General features: G+C 38.9%; 2 protein-coding genes across 2 annotated transcripts in view; one reads left to right on the top strand and one right to left on the bottom strand.

Annotated features, from left to right (window-relative positions):
• The first annotated feature begins 59 nt into the window (after window positions 1-59).
• Window positions 60-9671, top strand: LOC109033912 (protein D1). Its single transcript, XM_072303138.1, has 5 exons — window positions 60-378; window positions 3218-3344; window positions 3991-4128; window positions 5340-5421; window positions 7045-9671. Exons 1-5 carry the CDS (start codon window positions 196-198, stop codon window positions 7331-7333), a joined length of 819 nt encoding a protein of 272 aa, XP_072159239.1. The 5' UTR covers window positions 60-195; the 3' UTR covers window positions 7334-9671.
• Octalpha2R (alpha2-adrenergic-like octopamine receptor) overlaps window positions 9489-22076 on the bottom strand; it is a 483262-nt gene continuing 470674 nt past the window's right edge. The window contains exon 2 of the mRNA XM_072303134.1: window positions 9489-21440. Coding sequence (XP_072159235.1) covers window positions 20313-21440 — 1128 coding nt within the window. The 3' untranslated portion in view covers window positions 9489-20312. The remainder of the gene's footprint in view (window positions 21441-22076) is intronic.

Here is a 22076-nt window from a genome sequence, read left to right as displayed (position 1 = left end):
AGACATACCATCTCATTTCTTTAATATATTTTTTATCGGTGCACAGGATGGCTGATGCAACACAGCCTAACTCTTGCAAACCCATGAGAAGGAGCTCCGCTTAATGGACTCCTTCGCCACTTCGGTTATCCACTCAGCATGGAAATAAGCGTAGTTTAGTGTTAGTGTATTGAGATTTTTTTTTCTTTTGAAAAAATGGCGGAGTATAGATTTGATTTTCAATGCTGTGTTGCTATTCAGCTCCAGTTGAGTATATTCGCTTTTTTGCAAGTGGCACTCGTCATCACCGCAAAAACACCCGAAGAGATTGAGAAAATAATGAAGGAACATAACATCGTGCCTGATATTGTCGAGTATCCCCCGAAGCATGAACTGAAGGTAAGTATTCTCTTGGTACTTTCAACAATACTAGGGGCTTTACTTACAGGCAAAACAAAAATTCTGCTGCATTAAAAAAGAGCGAGCTCTTGCGCGAATGGCGGATCGGTAATTAACTAAATTTTTGCCTCTACAGTATTTCTGGGAGTTTCCACTCCGCTGAAGTCGGAGACACTTATTGTTATAGTTCAGTGCCATACTTACATCAGAGGCACTTCGACGGTGAAAGTCGGCAATCACATAACTCGGTTTGCGACGTCGCAGACTTCCTGTTATACTTTATTTTTTAAATGGAAAACTACTCAACGGCAATCCTTTAAAACTGTCATGATTTTTCTTCTCAATGCGAAGAAAATTCTGCAAAAACTTCAAGAAATAATATCAATTTGTTCTCCTTTAAAAAAATGACGTAGAGGCGGAGATTTTCAGACACCGCAAACGAGTTATGTGATTGCCGACTTTCACCGTCGACTTGCCTTTGGAACAGACCTAACACTGACGTAGCAAATCTGCGCCCGGCAGCACTGACATCAGTGTTTAGGTCTGTTCCAAAGGCAAGAGCTACTGATCTGAGCACTTGCCATTTTTACCAGGGCAAAGAGGCCGTGATGGAGAGGATATCCCACGCCATCTTGAGAGTCTACTTCTATATCTGCATGGTCAAATCCTCCATGGATTGGGGAGCGATTACATTAGTAGGGTTGGATGGCAAACATGGTGGCACCCATGATAATGTATTTGCTCCTTATCTTAAATGCATGGAGAATAGCACTTGATATAGATATGGACTCTCAGAATAGCGTGGGATATCCCCTCCATTACGGTCTCAACTTTCAGAGCCTTTTGGGCGTTCAGCCGTTTAGGTCTCCGGATGTAACATGTACTATAGTACATAACCTTTTGCCTTGTGGATGATGACGCCATTCTGGTATACGCGGTAAAATTTTGATTTCGTTCTTCTCTGGTATTTGCAACAATTTTCGTGAAATGTTTTGCTTTTAACATAAGATCCGCGCACGGACTATTACCTGGTTAAATTATTTTAGGGCCTCGTTATGCTAAAATGCTTATATCCGAGGCAGTACCTTCAGATCGAACTTGAACAAATTACGAACAGTAACGTGATCTCTTCATTTTAGTGACGTATTACTGTGCTATTTTGTGATTGGTTCATTTTCTTGGCGCAGCATCGTTAAGCGTCAGCTGTTTGCGGCTTCGGGCTGAAGGTTTAAGGTTAAGTCATGGACCAATAGAATAAATAAGGACCCCCAACTCCAGTTAGCGGTAACATCAGCGCTGCCTGGCAGAGGGTCTAGTGAACTAAACCAACGATTGGGTCCTCCTGTTTATGTTTCCATGCACCAACTTTAGGCTTATAACTCAGTGCTCATAGAAGTTTCTACATCCTCGTGGTCGTCCTGAAGTTCTGAAGAGTTTAGTGGGAAAAGTTTCCCATTTTTATTTCAATCTTCGTCAGTCTTCGGGTATATAAACTGGTAATAATGTGCAGTGTTTCAGCAGCGCCCTGCACCGTTTTGGTGTTGGAACTGCTTGTTTTGAACTTCGAAGTTTGTCTCAGAGAAAAGTAGTGGCATCATCGTGTTGCACGCAAAATTTTACGTAAAAATCAGTACTTAAATCGAAAATTCCGGACACTTGCTACGGCTTCATTTCCTATGTACAAGTCTTTGTTCTGAGAAAGGCTAAAGGATTTTATTTTTTCTATGTAAGATCAAAACAGCTTCCGTTGCTTATTTAATTCTCTGAGAAAATGTAATGAGCAATTCACAATCATTTTCTTTTTTTTTTTTTTAGAATATTGTGTTTTTTGGCAAAATTCGACCACGTTTCAATGATATTGAGCGCCGCAAGATGGATCGAGTCAATAGGAGAGGTCGGACAAAATTTGGAAACTTTAAAAGCTTATAACTCTGTTTATACAAAACTTAGAGGCTCTAAAAGTGGTTCCATTGATTTTTTCGTGCAATTTTCTTCCAGAAGCACGCCTTCAAATTAATGTGTGCCGGAAATAAACATCCAAATTTGTAGTTTTTATTAAAAATTGTATATCCGACCTCTCTGATTGACTCGATCCTTCGATCCACTGTGCGGTGTTTCTTCTGAGCACATAGCAAATGTCACAAAAGTTCAATGAATCAGACTGAAAATACGTCTTTTTAGCTCTTAAAAATCCTGTGAGTTGTAATATAAAATGGATAGCATGTTGCAAAAAGGAACCAGACGCATTGCAGTGTATAGCAAAGATTGTGCAACTTCTTTTGATTTGGAAGAAAAACTTGATTGTCCATTGACAGTTTCTATCTTACTCGCTCAAAACTGTAAATTTAAGACAAAAATTACCATGTAAAGTTCATATTTTTTCAAGATTTCTGTAATTGTATTGCAAAGGATGAAAATGCACAATCTTAGCATCATTGCAATGCTTCTGGTTCCTTTTTGCAAAATGCAATCCAAATGTAAAAATTCTATATAGTGAGCTTGAAAATATAAAATTATTATAATCGTTATAATATGGCTCGACTAGTTTATCGTTGATTTGCCTAAATGAAAAAAATTCACCCAATATGTTGATCGAAGGGGAGAATTTCCTATACGCATAAAAAATAACATGACTACCGCTGTATCGTTATCATAATTTTCATTTTCGACGCAGTTTCCAAGTTAAGGTTTTTCATTACATATTCCATTATTTTCGGCGAGACAACCAGTTCTCAACTAAGTCCTCACACGATTTCTGTTGTAAATCCTTGGTACTATTCTCGAACTATTTCTTGCTAGCCAAAAAAGGAAATACATTCTTATATTTTTGTTTCACCAGATTAAATACGTCTACGGATACAAAGCTAATTTTGGAAATAATATAGATCCAAATGATTTGGAAGGGCGACCGTTTTGGGTCAGATTCCCGCGGGGAGTAAATGATTACTTCACTCTTTTAATGATTGGTAAGTCATTTAAACAACTTAACGAAGTTTTTCTGGGGGCTTGTAGCCGTCTCTAGCCGCTATTAATACATCACTATAGATATATATCTAACATTCAAGGAGTACCGATTTCTAGAAATATATAAAGAGTATTATTTGTTTGAATCCAAGCGACAATTTTGCCTATATCGAACTGGAGGGGCCCAGAGTAATGAAATACCGTTATATACAACTAGTGACGACACATATTCGCTATTTAGGCGATATAGACCTTCTCACATTACATTGCTATCGGATTTTCAATATTCGTAGGCTGAAACAAATCAGCTTTGAAACAACGAAAGATAACTAATAAAACAGATAATTAAAACACTCACCGTAAAAATATCCTACTGCACAAAATAATTTTCCATAAACGAGTCAAAATGACGCTATTTGTAAAAAAGAAAAAATATCAATTTTTTTTTTAGATTATTCGTGGAATTAGAGTCATTTTTCCTCATCGTTTTTTTTTTTATTTATGGCAGCTATTTTTCAGGTAGATTAGGTAGTTTACGTGTAGTTACGCCATTTCTAATGGAATAGATTATTGTAAGAGAGTAGGAAACTGCAGACATTACCTTCCTCACAAGTAAGTCTTTGAAGGTTTTTTATTATTTCTTTGCAGACCCAGACCAGCCCTCTCGGTCGGAACCTAAGGAATCCGAGTGGGTCCATTGGCTTGTAAATAATATGGACGGAATCAGCGTATATTCAGGCGATACAATTGTCAAGTATTTGACACCTAAGCCTGAAAACGGAACTGGTATGTTTTAATCTTTAATGCGTGGAATCTAAGGGCTGATTTCATTAATAGTCGTCACTTAAACAGCTATTTTTCTTGTAAGGCTCTATATTGCTTACATTTTGATTGTGGTTATGAACCTCTAGTAACATTCAACAGAATAACCTCGGAAATAGATCCATGCAAGAAATTGCAATGAGTTCATACTAGAATAAATACAACAAATAAAAAAATAAAAATCTTTGATTTTGCCTGTTTTTTTAGGTCGGCATGGACCTTTCTTGAAATTATCACTATCTCTGATTAAAACTCGATAAATATAACTTTCGTTATAGATCCTTGCTAGAGTTCACAGTGATTTGCCTCTCCCAAAAATGGAAATTGCGAAAGGAAAAACTCTACTATTTTGGCAACATTTAAAGGAACCGGGAAGAAGCCTGCCCTAAAATTTGGGAAACCCCCAACTGTGCGCTTGATTTTTTTTCATTTTTTAGATTTCAAACTTCCTAAGTCATGCTGTTGAATTCAGTCCATGGTTCATAAATATCATCCATTTTATGATGCTTAATTCAGGGCTTCTTCGAACCTTTCTCAGTCATGACAGAAACCATATCTATGTTGAAACTCCCAAACCACTTATCTTGGTTTGCAACGTTGTAGACTTCCTGTCATACTTAATTCTTTAAATGAAAAAAGACTCACTCAACGTCAATTCTTGAAAACTTTGGAATTTTTACTTCTCTATGTGAAAAGTTTGGGCATTAAAAAAATTGGAACAGAGATTTTGAAACACTGCAAACGAAATGCATGGTTTGGGAGTATCGCTGTCGATACAGAGCCTGTCTAAAAAGATGGTATGTTTAAAGAACCACTATGGAAACAGCTAAAAGTCTGATTATAGCACACAAGGTGCATGACTGGAGAAATTTGCGATTGTACATTTTGTTACAAGGAAAACTATTTAGATAAAGTGAACGCGTGGAATCACACTGAATGGTAAATGTGAAAAAAATATATCGGTTGCAGATTTGGGGAAGTTAGAGTAGTTAGTTCATTACCCGATTTCTTGTATTGTTCTAACCTACTTACCTCTCTAACTGTACATTTTTTTAAAAAAAAACTAAAAATGTATACCTACAAAAGTAAGTAAACGTTATGTTCCAGCGATTGTAAAAATTGTGTGGTATCTATTTGCGGGAAAATTAAAAATATGTTTCGTTTTTCTCTTTCAGGGCCTCACCGATTTATATTCTTTATTTTCAAGCAACCAGGTGGTCGAATGAATTTCACTGAAAAAGCCATAAACAACACAAGGTGAGTCGAAATTGAAGGAATTATAGGAATTAGTTACGTGAAGATTTCATCTCAAATAGTTTGTTTTTCTGTACATTAAATCAAAGTAAAAGTCTCGTTCATATTATTATTCCTTGTCACACTGAAATAATGGGCCTGTTGCACGCAAGAGATGGAGCCAAATAAGTAAACATTTTTTTTCCTTTTTTTCTTTTTTCTTTTTTATCACTTCAAATAGATCACAAGGGCAAATCCTGCGCTTTAGTCCCGTTCCCCTTCCGTCCTTACCAACCAGTCCCAGGCAACCATTATTTGAGGCCATCAAACTCGAGCCACCTAGCTGGGAATCGAACCCGGGACCTCCCGATCATAGAGCTAGCGCTACAATCACTACACCGTAGGAGGCCGACAACGGGTGAAGTTACACAAAAATCACACTGGGCTCATCAAAAAAGTCTGAAATCCACTTCTTAGCGCGAAGTTATAGAGAAATTGAAAAATATCGATGAAAAAACCTGGGACAACATGTAGGTCTCAGATTTTTCATCGATAATTTTCGATTTTAGTTCTATTTTTCGACTGAAAATGACTCAGTTTCGAGTCGAAATGTCTCGCGTTCTTTAGTGCTGTATTTTTGCCTTCTTTCCCGCTTTCCCCCCTTATTTTTCTTCATAGAGTACATAGAGTCGTAATGCAAGTGGGGGAGCTGGCGCCACCTTCAAGCATTTTCCAGGTCCCGAATTCCGAGACTCCTGTGCGGCGCCGGGTCCCTTTTTCGATACATAGTCGATTGTTTGCGATACACGCGGACCGGTGATAGGTCAAAATGTCCAAAAAAAGATGTCCAAAAGTCAAAATGTCCATACCCTAAATGTCCAAAAATCTAAAAAAGCCAAATATCTGTAATGTCCAGCAGACAAATAAGTCCAAAAGTAGGCAAATGTCCAAATTAATGGAAAGAGTATTTGTCCTTATGAGCAGAGTGACGTTGATATAGGAAGATGTTATGGACAAGTATACATTTTTTTTTTTTGGCTTTTCATAACAAACGGGGTAATATTAGCCATGTTTGTTATGTTTGTCAATATCACTTAAATTTTGGAAAATAAATCACTAATGCATTTTTATAAGTAAGAATTTGCCTGCTCTCGTGAAAAGTTTTATCACCATTTTTTCTTAACCTACACATCTTCATTATCCTACGCATCTGTTTCTAAGGCTGCATTCACAATCAGCTTGCCAACCTGCACCCAAAAATGCCTAATCTCACATTTGGACATTTGCCTACTTTTGGACTTATTTGTCTGCTGGACATTACTGATATTTGGCCTTTTTAGATTTTTGGGCATTCAGGGTTTGGACATTTTAACTTTTGGACATTTTTTTTGGACATTTTGACCTATTACCCGCGGACCCGGCCATATTCCACACCGCCATTTTGGATCGAATATGTATCGAAAAAGTGACCCCGCACACCGGACTTGGAACGCGTCGAGCAGAATATGGCGTCAGCTCTCCCACTTACATTACGACTCTATGTACTCTATGTTTTTCTCCTGTTACCATTGTCTCGGGTTGCTTCGTAAAAAGTGTCTTATTCAAGTTCTTGATTGTATTTTTGATCGAGGTGACTAAATGTTTCAGGTATGACGGAAAAATCCGTGGGCACTTCAACACAAAGGACTTCATAAAAAGGAACAAATTTGGAGCCCCTCATGCGTCCAATTTCTTTTACAGTGAATATAAACCCCCTAGGAATGGCACCACGACGGTTCCTCCCGAATTTAGGTTTACTTACCAAACGATCGATGCTGACATTCTCGACGGAGATATTGACTACGATGTACACGGTATTCCAGGGATCAACAGCACCAGCCATACAGAGAGCACAGGAAAAGACAATGCCTCGACCGCACACTCGCAGAAAAAATAAGTTCATCGATGTACTTATGTTATTAATAAGTGGAACAGGTCCATCAATATGAACGTTGGTTATAGGTTACCCCTTTTTTTCATTTTTAAAAAAGAAGTGTTATTATGTTTCGGAGCGATATATACGACTACCCCTTACTGGAAAAAAAACACATTGGATCTAGAGTCCAGACTCTTAAAAACATCGACAAGAAATAATACTATTCATTCAGTCAGATTTATGCTTAAATCAAGAATCAAGCCTCTTAATTTGAGCGGATTTCCTTTTGATTTAAGCTGAAATCTGCTTGAATCAAGAGTCCATTTTCTTGTCAATGTTTTCAAGAGCCTGGACTCTAGATCCAATGTGTTTTTTTACCAGTGCTACCCCTGCCGATTTCACTCAATTGTTAAGGTGAAGAAGTAGTTTGAGATTAGGGTCGAATCCTGTGTGGTTTGGCGTATAGAATCGACCAGGTATGGTCCCGAGGCCCTCTCGGCTTCTTCATCTGAGAAACAGAACAGGTACTTCTGAGTCTGACCGTTTTTGAGAGTCCACCCTCATGATTCGTTTGCAAATCACAGGAACTAGCGGACTCGTGGTGCTTTTTTGACCAGAAAATCGAACTTCTCAGGCCATTTGTCGGGGGACTAGCTTCAATTAAGCACAATTGGAGAACTTCCGATTTTAACCCAGAAATTTAGTTCATGTATGACCCTGGTCAAATTTTCTCAAAGGAAATATGGCAACATCTGAATGGCTCATACGGCGTTCTTCCTTGGCACGGCAACAAAAAACTACACGGTTTATGATACGTACTGTTTTGTTATTGTTTTTTCTTCCGGTTTTTGTAAAGTTAAAAATAATTTTACTCTTAATTTGATCCGGATAACTTAAGGCAAAATATTCAGATCAATTAATTAAAGTTAATTCGTTTCATACCTGACAAAAAAAAAAAAAACACACACACACACATACTGCCGTGCGAAGGAAATGCCATATGAACATTCATGAGTTGCCGAATTTTCTCCGATGAAATGTTCATTTTTTAAGGAAAGTTATGCATTTTTCTCTTGGACTTTTCATTTGTATCAGATTGAATTGCAAACAAAATTGTCACAAAGAATTTAAAAAAAACCCACAATTTTCCCACGTAAATTCATTTTTATGAAAGGAAATAAGGCAAGGCTGACGGCTCGTATGGCAAAAACCACACGGTTCACAATGCAAAATCTTAGGATTTGTGCTGTTGGGCGTGATACCACTCTTCGACCTCCTGGGAGCTCATCTTGCCTATTCCATTAATTTAAGGCGTTTCGCATTGACGTCGCTTCGCGCTGTACACTTGAACCATCATGGTATCGAGAGGATTCTAATTTTAAACTGATTTCTCCTATAACATCTTCGCAAGAGATGTTAGTTAAGATGCGGTTTTAGTAGTTATAGTTTAGTAGTTAAGATGAGTTTTTTTATTGAAGTAGATTTTAAGAAAAAGATAGAATAATCTTTCATTCTGGCTTAAGTACGTGAGTACTTACTTAAGTACTTTCTTAAGTATGTGATAGACTACGATATACATTGGTGTCAGATCAATTAGCTGAGAAATGTTTTCTAATTTTTCTTTTTTTTTTCTTGGAACTAAAACTGGTCGAATTCGATTTAGAGGAAAGGAACCCATGTACATTTTTCGAAAAACTAAATTGAGAGCCATATTGTGCGAGACCAAGTTCATTGATTTTTTTTTTCTCGTATGGAAGGATTGAAGGAATAAAGTCACAACTCTCTTTCCCTCTGCCCGTCCGCTACAGCATTCAGATGGAAAATAGGAATACAATTTTAAAAGTAAATGTAAGATTTATAATCGCTTTACTTAATTGAACGTTTTCCTTGAAATCCACAGAAAAAGAGTTGGTTCTTTTCTGTTTAAATCGATTCAAATATATCAGTTCGGTTCGCAATTCTGTGCACAACCAGTTTTGATTCTTGAAAGTTGGCAACGCTGATTTCCCTCGATTTAATTGTGTGTAAAACGATCGATTATTAGTAACGCAGCTTTCCTCAACTAAAATCGATATTTTTAATAGATTCAAATGGAAGTAAAACAGTGTTGCTAACTTATAAAATTGCTAATGTGCTCAGCATTAGGGACAAGGAACGTAAATGAGCAAGAAAGTCGTAAGAAATAATATATTCGATGTATTTTGTAGCAAGTATTAATTTGCCACATTTTATACATATTGAACATGATAAATACATTACAGCACATTATTCAAAATCGTAAGAGGTCAATGTTATAAATGTTTAGTTCAAAATGTCCAATTAAAATTGTAATCAAAACAGAAATAAAATTTACAACAATCTAAAATCATATTGACATAGATTCAAGTTCAAGTTTATACATATTATTCACAGAAGAAAATATATTTAACGTGTACGTAAAGTTTAAGTGACTGCATCGTGTAAACTGGAAAATATTTTCACCAGTATGGTGCCCAAAAAGAAGGTACATAAAGGAGCGGAACTGTCTAAGAAGTTGCATCATTAGTCATTATTTTTCTTATCCTCGCAATATATTTTAATCCCTTCTCTCCAACCGTCTCTTCGAGACTTCTTAGAAAAAATGTCAAAGAAAGCAAAAAACTTTTCTCATTTTCCTTCGGATGGTGTGATGAGAATTAATTTGCAAAGTAAATGAGTTACTATACTCCGTTATTCAGACATGTCTAAACAGATGAAGGTCTACGGATATCACGCCTAAAATTGTAGATAATGGCAAGAAATTTACAAAATTTTAAGTACCAAAGTAGAACCAGAGAATAAGTCCGATCAAAATATAACAGGAAGTCAATAATACAAGTAAATGGTCCATAAATAGAATTGTCTTCCTTCTTTTTTCAGACTTCGCAATCAATTCTCAGTCGAAACATACCTATTATTACAGGAAGCATGTTGGAAGTTTTGTTTTTACATTATTTGTCTTTCCATTTTAAGAGTAAATGAAATACTCTCACAAAGAGGGACTCAATTTATGGCTACGTCCCCTCACTGCAAAATGAATTCTTCCCAGGGCCTAAAAGTCCATTTTGAATTTCTAGAAATAAATCGGGTTAAACTATTACAAATTCATCTAATAATTGGGGTATCTCAATAATTTTTCATCGTTTTTTATCTACACTCTGGCGTATATTCATTGACAATGTTCGTTTTGGAGAATATCTTTTTACAATAAGTGTCGTAGAAAAAATGTAAAACATAACAAAATTAGTATTAATAATTAATGTAACGACCAAAATAAAATCAAACCATCAGGAGACGCACCTTGGTTGTCGTAAATAAATATGTATTCATCTGTCAATGAAAAATTTTCTGACACAGTCTTTCCCTTTCAAATTTGTGTCCATTTCTCGAGGGGGAAATAGAAACACAAATTAGGCAAACGAATTCAAGGAAACATTACCGGATATCGAGAGGCCCATTTTAGTCACTGATGCTTTAATATATTTACTGTCATCGTAATTTTAAGGTTAAGATAGAAAGAATTCCAGAAAATGAGAGCTAGATGAATGTTCATTTTAAAAAAACAGCTCTTACAGATACAGTCAACAAGGATTCATTTTAACGAAATGGAACAACGAACTTGGTGTTGAAAACAAGATTACGGTTACGGAGAAAAAAAATAAAATGAAAAATTAACAAATCAATAACTGAATATGTACATATACGAACAACAGAGACATTAATTTAGAAAAAAAGGCAGAGAAGAAAATGCACGGTGAAAAAATAATGCGCGCTTGGATGGTATAGGCCAATATCTCCGATACAATTATCGTTTTAATTTACTAGAGTGAACGATTGTGTATGTGCAAGCCGTTGAGTTGCGCATTCGTAATCAAATCTTAGGTCTTTGTCAATAAGAGTCTTGAGAGATATCCATTCTCTTCAGATTCGTAAAATTTTTCGAGCCAATTTTGGTTCCAAACGCTATAATTTGTATTGAAATATTGTAGGAACATCAAGACGGATAAAGGCGTTGGTGGGGGCGGTAGAGAAAGTTGGTCGCATTTCGAGTTCAGCCGCCATTTCGGAAGCTGTGACGCGCAGAGGATGCGATCATCATTGTTTTTCCGTCCTGGGAATCCTCCATGAAATCTATTTTTGATTTATCTACGGACTGATGTCGTCAGTTTTGATAAAATCTAAGATTTTTAGATTATGTTTCCCTCCTCCAAAATTTACGAAAAATGACGCCTTCGAGACAAACATATTTCATTATGCCTCTCGAAAAAAAGAAGAGTTGGGGATTAAGTCCCAACTTGAACATTTCCAACTAATCGCAGAGATACCCCAATTAATTGTGGTGATACCCCAATAAAACAGGTTACTGACCCAAATGTTGCGGCACTACCTCAACTTAAGTTGCGGTACCTCTAAAATTAATTGGAAATGTCCATCTCATCATTGGCTCCAGCAAATTGGCAACATTCTTTTTTCTCCATTTAAACCAATGAACATGTATCGATTTTTGAAGGGGCCGGGTGCTCCGACGATAATCGATTATTTAACCTAAGTTTAAACGGAGGGAATCCTGTGTTGCCATGTTGCTGGATCCGCCCTCGCATATCTTCCACCGAATGAAGATATTGCATGTGTGAGGAATTTGCGATTTGACTGTCAATTCTTACGTAAAAGTTTGCTAGAAACACGATGGTGCCACTGGTTTTCCCTGAAATCAACTCCAAAGCTCAAAAAAAGCTCTCAAGTTGAGGCCAACATGGAGGGGATATCCCACGCTATCCTGAGAGTCCACCTCTACATCAAGGCAAACTCTCCATGCAAAGATAGGGAGCAAATACATTGACAGGGCTGCCATTTTATTTTGGGACTTTGAAACTGAGAACACGGCATCACTGCTAATGTATTTGCTCCCTATCTTTGCATGGAGAGCTTGTCTTGATGTAGAGGTGGACTCTCAGGATAGCGTGGGATATCCCCTCCATTTTGGCCTCAACTCGAGAGCAGTTTTGAGCTTGGGAGTTGATTTCAGGGAAAACCAGTGGTACCATCGTGATTCTCGGAAACTTTTACATAAGAATCGATAGTCAAATCGCAAATTCCTCACACATGCAACATCTCAATTGGGGTGGTACAACAATTTCAGGGATAACCCCTGACACTTTTCTTCCTCGCCGGTTCGAACCAAGAGGATCCGTCGTTCGGAGGGAGGATGGATAGGGTCAAGACGGAAGCGGAAAACTATAACGAATCCCTCACTTAAATCCGTCGGAAAATGTCTGCAACGACATTCCACCCCGATGTGTATTCAAAACAGAACGATCCGCGGAAGGCTTCGACGATGCGAACCCGCTCAAATCGCGACCAACAGTAAATAAATTTCCACGGCCCGACGCGCGGGGCTGCCGGATTTCGGGCGAAAACCAGGATTCCCACCGGGGTCCAGGATTCCAGGATCCCGGGGGCAATTTTGCATGCGAGCCCGGCGCTCCCCGGTTTCCCCGCTCGCGACGCCGGGAGAGGCACTCTGGTGCAGCTGACACCTTTCTTGAATTTATTGGCCGGGAGGTTGGATGCGCGTAAGTTCTAATAGCCTCCTGAAATGCTTGAAATGGGGTAATGTGCATAAAGCTGGAGACAAAGGAGACTGTATAAAGCGACCGGCTCCGCGAACAAAAGCCCCCGCTCTGTGGCCCCTTTTGACAATTTTTGTTGATAGCGTTTAATCAAGGGATTAAAAGGGCCGCTCTCGTACAAATTTTCCGCCCCCCTCCCCCTCCCGCCAGCCCTGCCTCCCTCGTCAGTTTTAAAATAATAATAATAAAGCGGTGCGGACTTTGAAACATGGGCCGGGGCAAGGTTATGATACTCGGTTTTCATTAGCCTTAAAATTTGTAAAATTGTCGAAAGCAACCCAAATTATTACTTTCATGTGCTGATAAAAGGTCTTGATAAGCGTTATTTGGTCTTTTAAAATATTTAATTCGTGACGTCATGCAACACGTTATTGCCTGTGCGGACTTTGAGGCATGGGCGAGGGCAAGGTTATGATACTCGGTTTTCATTAGCCTTTTGATAAGCCTTAAAATTCGTAAAACCGTCAAAAGTGACTAAAATTACTTGCATGCGTTGAAAGAAAATTCTTGTTACTTGGTCTTTCGAAACATCTACTTAATAACGTCATACAGTTCCAGAATGTTTTCACTTCACATTATAAGTTTGATTTCTTTGTAATTTTCTTGTGATTACTCCCTCTTTACTTCTTCATTTTATATTTTCCTCTAGTGATGCCTGCTTGAAACCAAAAGGTCTTACGATCCATTTGTGTAAAGCTCTTAAAAAATACGAAAAATTATTTTTCAGGAAATCCACGTTCGTTAATTCTCACGTAAAATTTACGCCTAGTAAAAAGTAGGTGTAGAGTCTTTTAAAAATTGCTGCTTTTTGGGGTTTTTTTTAAGCATTTTTTAAAAATAAATTAAGTGCGTTGAAAATCCGAGATAAATCTTCTTAGAGTTTTGGAACCCTTTTACTTAAATTTTACCTTCCTTAAATTTGACCTATATATACCAAGATACGATTTCCAGAACACAGATTTTAATAGTTTTTTCTTTAAAGTTTTCTCTTTATTATTTCCGAATTTCTTATAATTATTTTCACAGTAGTTGCTCCTACACTGGAAAAAAAACACATTGGATCTAGAGTCCAGACTCTTAAAAAACATTGACAAGAAAAAGTACTCTTGATTGAACCAGAATCTAGCTTCAATCAAGAACCAAGCCTCTTAATTTAAGCGGATTTCGTTTTGATTCAAGCAAAAATCCAATTGAATTTAGAGTATTTTTTCTTGTCAATGTTTTCAAGATTCTGGACTCTAGATCCAATGCGTTTCTTTTCCAGTGTAGTTTGGATAAAATAACAATAACGCAGAAATTTCGAGACACAGCGATCAAAGTAAGCGTTTTTCACTTCCATAGTCAACACGGCACCCGACGGGGGCGACGAGTGCTTAGTGTGACTAATTAGCTCTCGTAGCGCTTCGCAACCGGTTGCAAGATCACCCCCTTAAACCCCCGAATCCGCATCGTGGGCCGGGATTCTCGGGGAAGTTCGCCGGTGCCGTATTTGCATAACAACACCGTCGAGTGAAGACTCAAAAATAGGTAGTTAGGGGTAGCTCTCCGTCGAGGGGCCGGGACAGCGAGAGGGTGAGTTTTGCAGCACACGCGCCCTCATTAAAAGCGGGGGATGCGATTGAATATAGATTAGAGACACCTAGTTCTGTCCCGGCGTCGTTAATGAGAAAGTATCGGCTAACTGAATGTAAATCGCACGATACAGCCATGGCGGAAATAAGAGGAGCTTCTGGGACTTGACGCGGCAATTAGACTCCCCCGTTGCCGCTAAGATGAAAATTATCGCATTTTTTGGCTCGATTCCTACGGAATGGAGATGTTGCATGAGTGAGGGATTTGCGATTTGACCATTGATTCTTATGTGAAAGTTTGCGAGAAACACGATGGTGCCACTGGTTTTCTCTGAAATCATCTCCCAAGCTCAAAAAAAGCTCTCAAGTTGAGGCCAAAATGGAGGGGATATCCCACGCTATCCTGAGAGTCCACCTCTACATCGCAAGACGAACTCTCCATGCAAAGATAAGGAGCAAATACATTAGCAGGGTTGTCGTGTTTTCAGTCTTGGAGTCCCCAAATAAAGTAGCAACCCTGCTAATGCATTTGCTCCCTATCTTTGCATGGAGAGTTTGTCTTGATGTAGAGGTGGACTCTCAGGATAGCTTGGGATATCCCCTCCATTTTGGCCTCAAGTTGAGAGCTTTTTTTTTGAACTTGGGAGATGAATTCAGAGATAACCAGTGGCACCATCGTATTTTGCGTAAAATTTTGGTTAAAAAACAGGCATCAGAATGCTTCATCTGTACCTTGTCTACTTGTCCATTTCGGAAATAGTTTTAACAGAATATACACCCCAAAACGATTTGATGTTAAGTTACGGCGATTGCGGAGCGGCTGTCTATGAATGACAGAGTTTAAGGGATGATAACAGGAAATGCACTAACTGCACTAATGTGCTAATTTGTACTAATTTTGCACTAATTTTGTGTAAGTTTTGTATCCCGTCGGGAATTAAAAATTTTCAACCACAAAGGAACAGACATGTGACAGCCTTGGTGTGTCATTGTAGGATAAATGAAAAATCGCTGTATTTTTCGATGCAAAAGATGTTACGCAAGTATGAGTGGCAACTCTGGTTAATTTCGAGAGCTTTTTCCGAGCACGGTTTGGCGCTCACGCTGAATGGGAAACATAAATAAGGAAACTATCAATTATGCAAATTGCGAATAAAAGCGGTGAAAAAGCGTGACTTCGAGGATTGGGGGAAGTATCGCAATTCTTGGAGGCTCTCTCCGGGGAAGTTGAGCTACTAATTTCTCGTTGATTCTCAGCGCTAATGATCTGTTTTAAACGCCCGTCCCTCCTTCGTACCGGTTCGGCGCTGCTATAATCTGATTAACTGGTGTTGAAAGAAAAGAGCAGAGTTGATTAATTATTTGGAAACGCTCCGAAGCTTTTTCTTCTTCTCTCCCTTGTTTCTCTTTTCTTCTACGCCATACTTACAGAAACGGAGATGAATCAATAAATTCGATAGGCGCAAGAAAATGTTGTGCCGGCTATATTTTCCGATTTGCATCAATTTTGAAAATTTCAGGAATCGGTTCGGTGCATTAAATTGAGAAAATTTCGAAGGGTACTTTTGTTTCGAAAACCTACATTCAACATTACGATTGAATTTTGCAATTAGGAACTACAATATCTGGCTCATCCGTGAAGATGAAGACACTTGTGTGCATGGAGAAATGTATGGTGGATAAGTTGATTCTAAACTGAGCCAGATATTTTAGTTCCTAATTGCAAAATGTAGTGGATACTTTAGTTCCTAATTGCAAAATGTAGTAGATATTTTAGTTCCTAATTGCAAAATGTAGTCCATTTATTAATTCACCCTGAAGAACACCGCAGAACGAATTTTCCGGTTCAAAAGCTTAAAGATTTCTTTTTAATTGTATTTGTAAAGGTTGTCAAAAAATATTAAAACAAATTATTTTCCTTATATTCAAGCGGTGAAACCCCGGAGGAAAGCGATTTTGCAAAATATTTCTCGCCAGAAAAAAGTTTCAATTTGGTTTAAAAATTGTCTCAACTTGTGCCAAAATTTTAAGATGCATATTCAAACTTTCCTCCATTAAAACCTTCTGGAAATTGCACCAAATACCAAACTTACGATGCACACAACTCAAAAAAAAACTGCGAGAACCTCTTATGGAGGAGTTCAAGGAGATGAATTCAGATAGGTTATGAAATTCTACGCAGCTCTGGCCCTAAATCACCCTAAAGCGCACATTATAAACGAGTTAATTTGGTTTGTAAATGTTGCATTTCCACGCATTGCCACTCGGACAATATTATTTTCTTCAACCTGCCTTCTTTTCAGGAGAAAATTATATAGAAAATTATAAGAAATATGTACCTCTACAAAATTTACCGTCCAACAATTTCAATGGTTAAAGGACTCACAAAAATTCATAACATGATTGGGTGTGAACGAGGGAAAATTAATCCTTGCTGTCATAATTTCATCACCATTGTAAATAAACATTCGTTTTTCAAACGACAACATTTTTAAAACCTAAAACAAGAATCAACAGACAAGTGTGCCTTGATTAAATAAAAATGTGGAATTGAAATCAAATTTAGGGAAATTGAATTCTAGGGCGCATACGAAAAAGTGATGCATCTCGAATAAAAGAGAGAGAAAGGAAAACTAATCCTGCATCCAAGACCGATGTTTTGAAAGCTCCATTTTTCATGCATCATATTTTTCAGTTTGTCCGTATCTTCAAAATAAAAATTGATTCAATAATTACTCGCGGAAAGTCTGTCTTAAATTTTAGTGATCGTTTTACATTCGTAATAAAATTTAAATTTGAAAATGTAAAATGCTTCATTTTTATAAACTACCGCAAAATTTGGATTTAGTTTAGTAGTTGATATTCAGTTCGGCTGTAGAAATAGTATGATTGCTGTAACCTACTTCATAAAAAGTTAAAATCATATAAAGTTATTTCATCTACATATATGCAAACCGTTTTTGCCCAGAGAATTGCAGAAGATTGTTAATTTCAATCCAAGAAATAAAATTTGATAAGTCCAGAGGATTTGATAAAATGCTTATTTGACCATGGGCTATTGAGACCTAAATTTTTCGATGACTGCTTATATGTCATTTAATCCAAGACTTACTGGAAAAATCATCGCCATTTTAATTTTAACCTCAATTCCACATTTTTAAATCACTAGAAAGATACAAAATTATCAGGAGGAACAACTTAACAACAGAAAATAACAAGAAAATAGGACAACAGATGAACTGGACTTCATCTTGCAGTAAAGGAACTACTATTTCCGGCTCATCTTAGAGAGAACATGAGTGTCATTAGATTTCCTAAGTAAAAAAGTTCTTTCATGGCTGAGCCAAAAGTAGTACTTCCTCATTGCAAAATGCAGTCCAACTAAAAGCTAGGAAGCGTCCCTGGAAAAACAAGGGGGGAAACATAATAAAAAGAAAACGACAATAGACTGTTCATAATTTGGTCCAACAAATATACTGTTAGTAACGAAACAACCTAATATAAAGTCAATACATAACTTAAAGCGCATTGGCATGGACGAATACCGGGACTAACAGACTGTAAGTTCCTGCGGAGTTTATGAGCCGATTAAATAGCATTCCTCGAATAATTCCCCGGATTCGCAATGAATGAGTAGAGATGGCCGGGGTAGGAGATGAGGTGGGGGGTAGGAAGTCAGTGTTCTATTGGTGATGAATGACTTAATTGTTAAATTCCGTCTTCTAATTCACCATATTTTGAAAACTGTTGCGCGAGTTGTAACTGTTGGCAGAGAGTATTATCCGTTTCAGCATTGCAGCATATTCAAAATTCTCTTTAACAGGATGAGGAATGTTCCTCAGAAAATTTTAAAAAGTGATAATTTATTTTTTATTTTTTAAAATACTTATCTCTGACATCAAAGGCTCAAAAGAAATAAGCATGCACATCTGCGGGGATACTTAAATGTGCCACTTGAGAAAATAAGAATTTTCAACTTAATGTACATTTTATTAAGCTAATAGTTGGCGCAGGCTGCATTTGTTTTCCCTCGAGCGTTGGGATTTCAAAGAAAATTGTTAAGAATTTTTTATCATAAAAAAGTAAAAGTATATGTTCATTGATTCAAATATACTTTCGATAACATTAACAAACTGGAGGGGGGAGGGGTAGTTGATTCAAATGATCAATTTATTTTGCACCTGGTTCTGATGACTGCTTATTTTGATCAAACATATTTATCTTGATGTATGGATGAGTTTTATTTAGGGACAAAAAAATATCAAAATTTGGAAAAAGAGCCAGACATATTCGATATAATCGTTTATTTAATCTCGAGTCTGTAAAAAAAAGTTCAACTGGAGAGAGGCATGTGTTGAGAGGACGCCTGCCAACATACGTAAGCATTTAAAATTATGAATGAAAAAAAGCTTAAACCTTAATGTGCTTCATAAAACGGGGAAAGAATTATGCGCTGAATCGGAGGGTAAAACTCGAAATTACCTTAATCGTTCCGAGAGCTGGTCTGTTGTACATCCTGTTTATATGTTTCTACGAGCGATAAAATATTTTATGCGCATTTTTTGATCCGCTATCTTATGACGCGGCGCTATCCTTGCACTTGCAGCAATTTTTTGTCTCCCTTTTTTGTTACATGAATAAAGAACGAGTTCATTTCCAGATGAGTTCTGACAACCATAAAGAGACAATTGCCTTGGAAATCCATAAAAATGACCGCGAGTTACTTTTTAAAAATGTATGTTCTTCTGTTTATTATTGATGTATTTTGTAGATAAATATGGTATCAGCTTCCTACCCTGCCGTATAGAGGGGAAAATGCATGGAAATAAGTGGATGGATAATATAAAAAAAGCAAAGAAATAGATAAAAACTGAAGTTTCGAGGAATACGATCAGTCATCTTTCATGATTTAACTGGGCAGTCACAAGAAATATATTTAAACGTCTCCTAGAAGAGATAATCTGAGGGGGAAGAGCATTCAAATTTTCATTGAGCGTTTCACTCACCTAATCAAGGTAATATAGTGAAGCAATGAAGTATATCATTAAGTTTCCAGCTGAATTATACTTGATAATATTACACGGTCGACGTCAAGTATTGTTTGTCAAGAGTTGGCACTTTATACTCATTCGAAGTATTGGAAAAGGTTATGTACTCGTTAGGATACAATTTAATACTCCTGAATCCAAGGAAAACAGTCATCACATTGGATTTAAACAATGGCATAACCTTTCATAATGCTACCTATGGAGACAAACTGATATCTTTCGACTTTCTGGTATACACCAGCGGGCTGACTGTTGAAATGTATCGACAAAGCTACAGACAAAGAAGACGTAGAGAATACGGAGTGCTCCAGTCGATTGAAACGGTTGGTTTCTATAGACTAAGGTTCAAAATAAAGGACTAATTGGAGGGTCTCTCGTGGGTTGCCATTAGTTAGTCTATTAACTACCTTCTTCGTCTATTGCAACCACCCCCTTTCACCAATAGGATCCATCCAAATTGCTTTTGTCTTCTTTGTCTATAGCCTTATCTATCAATTTCAACAATTAGCCCGCTGTGGTGTACGACTGAGTAAACATATTTGGAGGACTTACAAAACTACGCCATGCAGGATGGAAACGCAAGCAGAGCAAAACAAGAGGAACTGGCGAGTCGTTGAAACCGGACGACAAATTTCGATTGCAATCCACTAAAGACTATTATCACAGCCGGATATCCGTCCATGCCGGGCGCAAAACAAGTAGCTAGAACGATCTCGAGCGACCGGGTCGGAAGTCATTTGAAGAGGATCCTCCTGAAGGCTCGCCGGAAGTCCTTGTTGAAGATGGTGTAGATCACCGGGTTGAGGGCCGAGTTCATGTAGCCCAGCCAGAAGGCCACCGCGAACGCTTTCGAGGGAATAACACAGATGCTGCACAGGGGCGTGAGGATATACAGGAAGAAGAAGGGCAACCAGCAGGCGATGAACGACCCCATGATGAGACCCAGGATCAGCGTGGCCCGCTTCTCCTTCTTCCGGGCGATGCGCCGCTTCTCCCTCTCGGGGTCCCGCGGCTTCTGCGGCTTGACCGACTGCTGGTGGACGATCTCGATCTGGTTGCCGGGGGTGATCTCGACTGGGTGCGGGGACCCGATCTTCCCCAAGTCTATCATCTCCCGCTTCTGCTTGGACGACTTCTTGAGGCCGCCGAAGATGGGCTTGCAGAGCCGGAGCTTGAGCGGCTTCACCACGGCGCAGCGGCTCACGACCCCGGAATCGCTCGAGGAGGGGTCGAACTCGCTCACCAGGTCCGTGTCGATCCCGACCGACGGCGCCCGGCAGCGCGCGTTCGACATCGCCGCCAGGTCCCCGTTGATCGAGAGTGTGGAGCCCTTGAAGTTCTGACCTAGACTCTGCTGCGAGGGCAGCTTTAAATTCGATATAGTCAACACCTTCAGGGTGTCTTTATCCTTATCTAAATTTTGTACACCTAGGCCTCCGTTGGTCGGCGGGGGGGGCGGGGGCGGGCCCGCGTCCGGAGGGCCCCCTCCCGGGTCGGGCCCCTCGGAGGTGGACACGTCGGAGGCGAAGTCGCAGGTGACGACCGGGATGGACTTGGACTCGATGGTGACCGCGGGGGTCTTGGAGGAGGGGGAGCGGAGGGAGGCCGAGCCGTGGACCGGGAGGCTCAGGGTCCCCGTCTTGGGGGAAATTGTAAAACTAGTGGTCCGGTCGGCGTGGCCCTTGACGTCGGAGCTCCCGCCGACCGTGGCGCTCTTGGGGCGCTGGAGCTTGCGGATCCCGCGGCGCGCCCGCGCCTTGGCCGCGTAGTATATCCGGATGTAGACGAACACCATGATGCAGCTCGGGATGTAGAAGGAGCCCAGCGCCGAGTAGAGCACGTAGCCGATGTCCTTGCTCAGCTGAAACAGACAGAACGAAACGGGGAACGTTAGAAATCTGTATCTATTCACTCCGGGCAAAAAAAGTCTATGACTTTCCGTCGATGAAATTCTATAACTAAGTATAAAGCAACGACCGTGTCTACTTTTATCCCTGCGGGAGTGGCTATGGGGATAATTGTCACCTTCGAGCCAAAGTATCACAAGCTCCCTGTGAGGCTCACAAATTTCCGCCGCCATTTTATTTTTTTACAGAGAAATTGTTGGTTGGCTCTGCTTGAAAATTTCACTGAATTTTATCGGCAGCACAAAGAAAATTCCGTGAAATTTTCGGACAGCTTTGTTGAACAATTTGTCTGAAAAAAAAATAAAGTGGCGACAGAAATTTCGGAACGTCGCATGGCGCTTGTGATACTTTGGCCGGAATGTGACGAGATGTTCGTGACTATCACTATGGCTATACTAATAGTCATATTCAAGTAAAATACGTATTTAAAGGACGTATCCCATGAAGGAGGGTATTTTGGCCGTAACTTTGGTCGAAAATTGAAGCAGCTTAGAATAATGTCATGTATGGTCAAATCAACTCTAGGACTAAGTGAGTTTTTTAGATTACCGCTCTCTTTTTGTAACGTAGTATCTTGATTCATTTTGCAA

Source organism: Bemisia tabaci, chromosome 8 (assembly GCF_918797505.1).
Source record: "Bemisia tabaci chromosome 8, PGI_BMITA_v3".
NCBI lineage: Eukaryota > Metazoa > Arthropoda > Insecta > Hemiptera > Aleyrodidae > Bemisia > Bemisia tabaci.
This window is presented reverse-complemented; position numbering and strand designations above follow the sequence as displayed.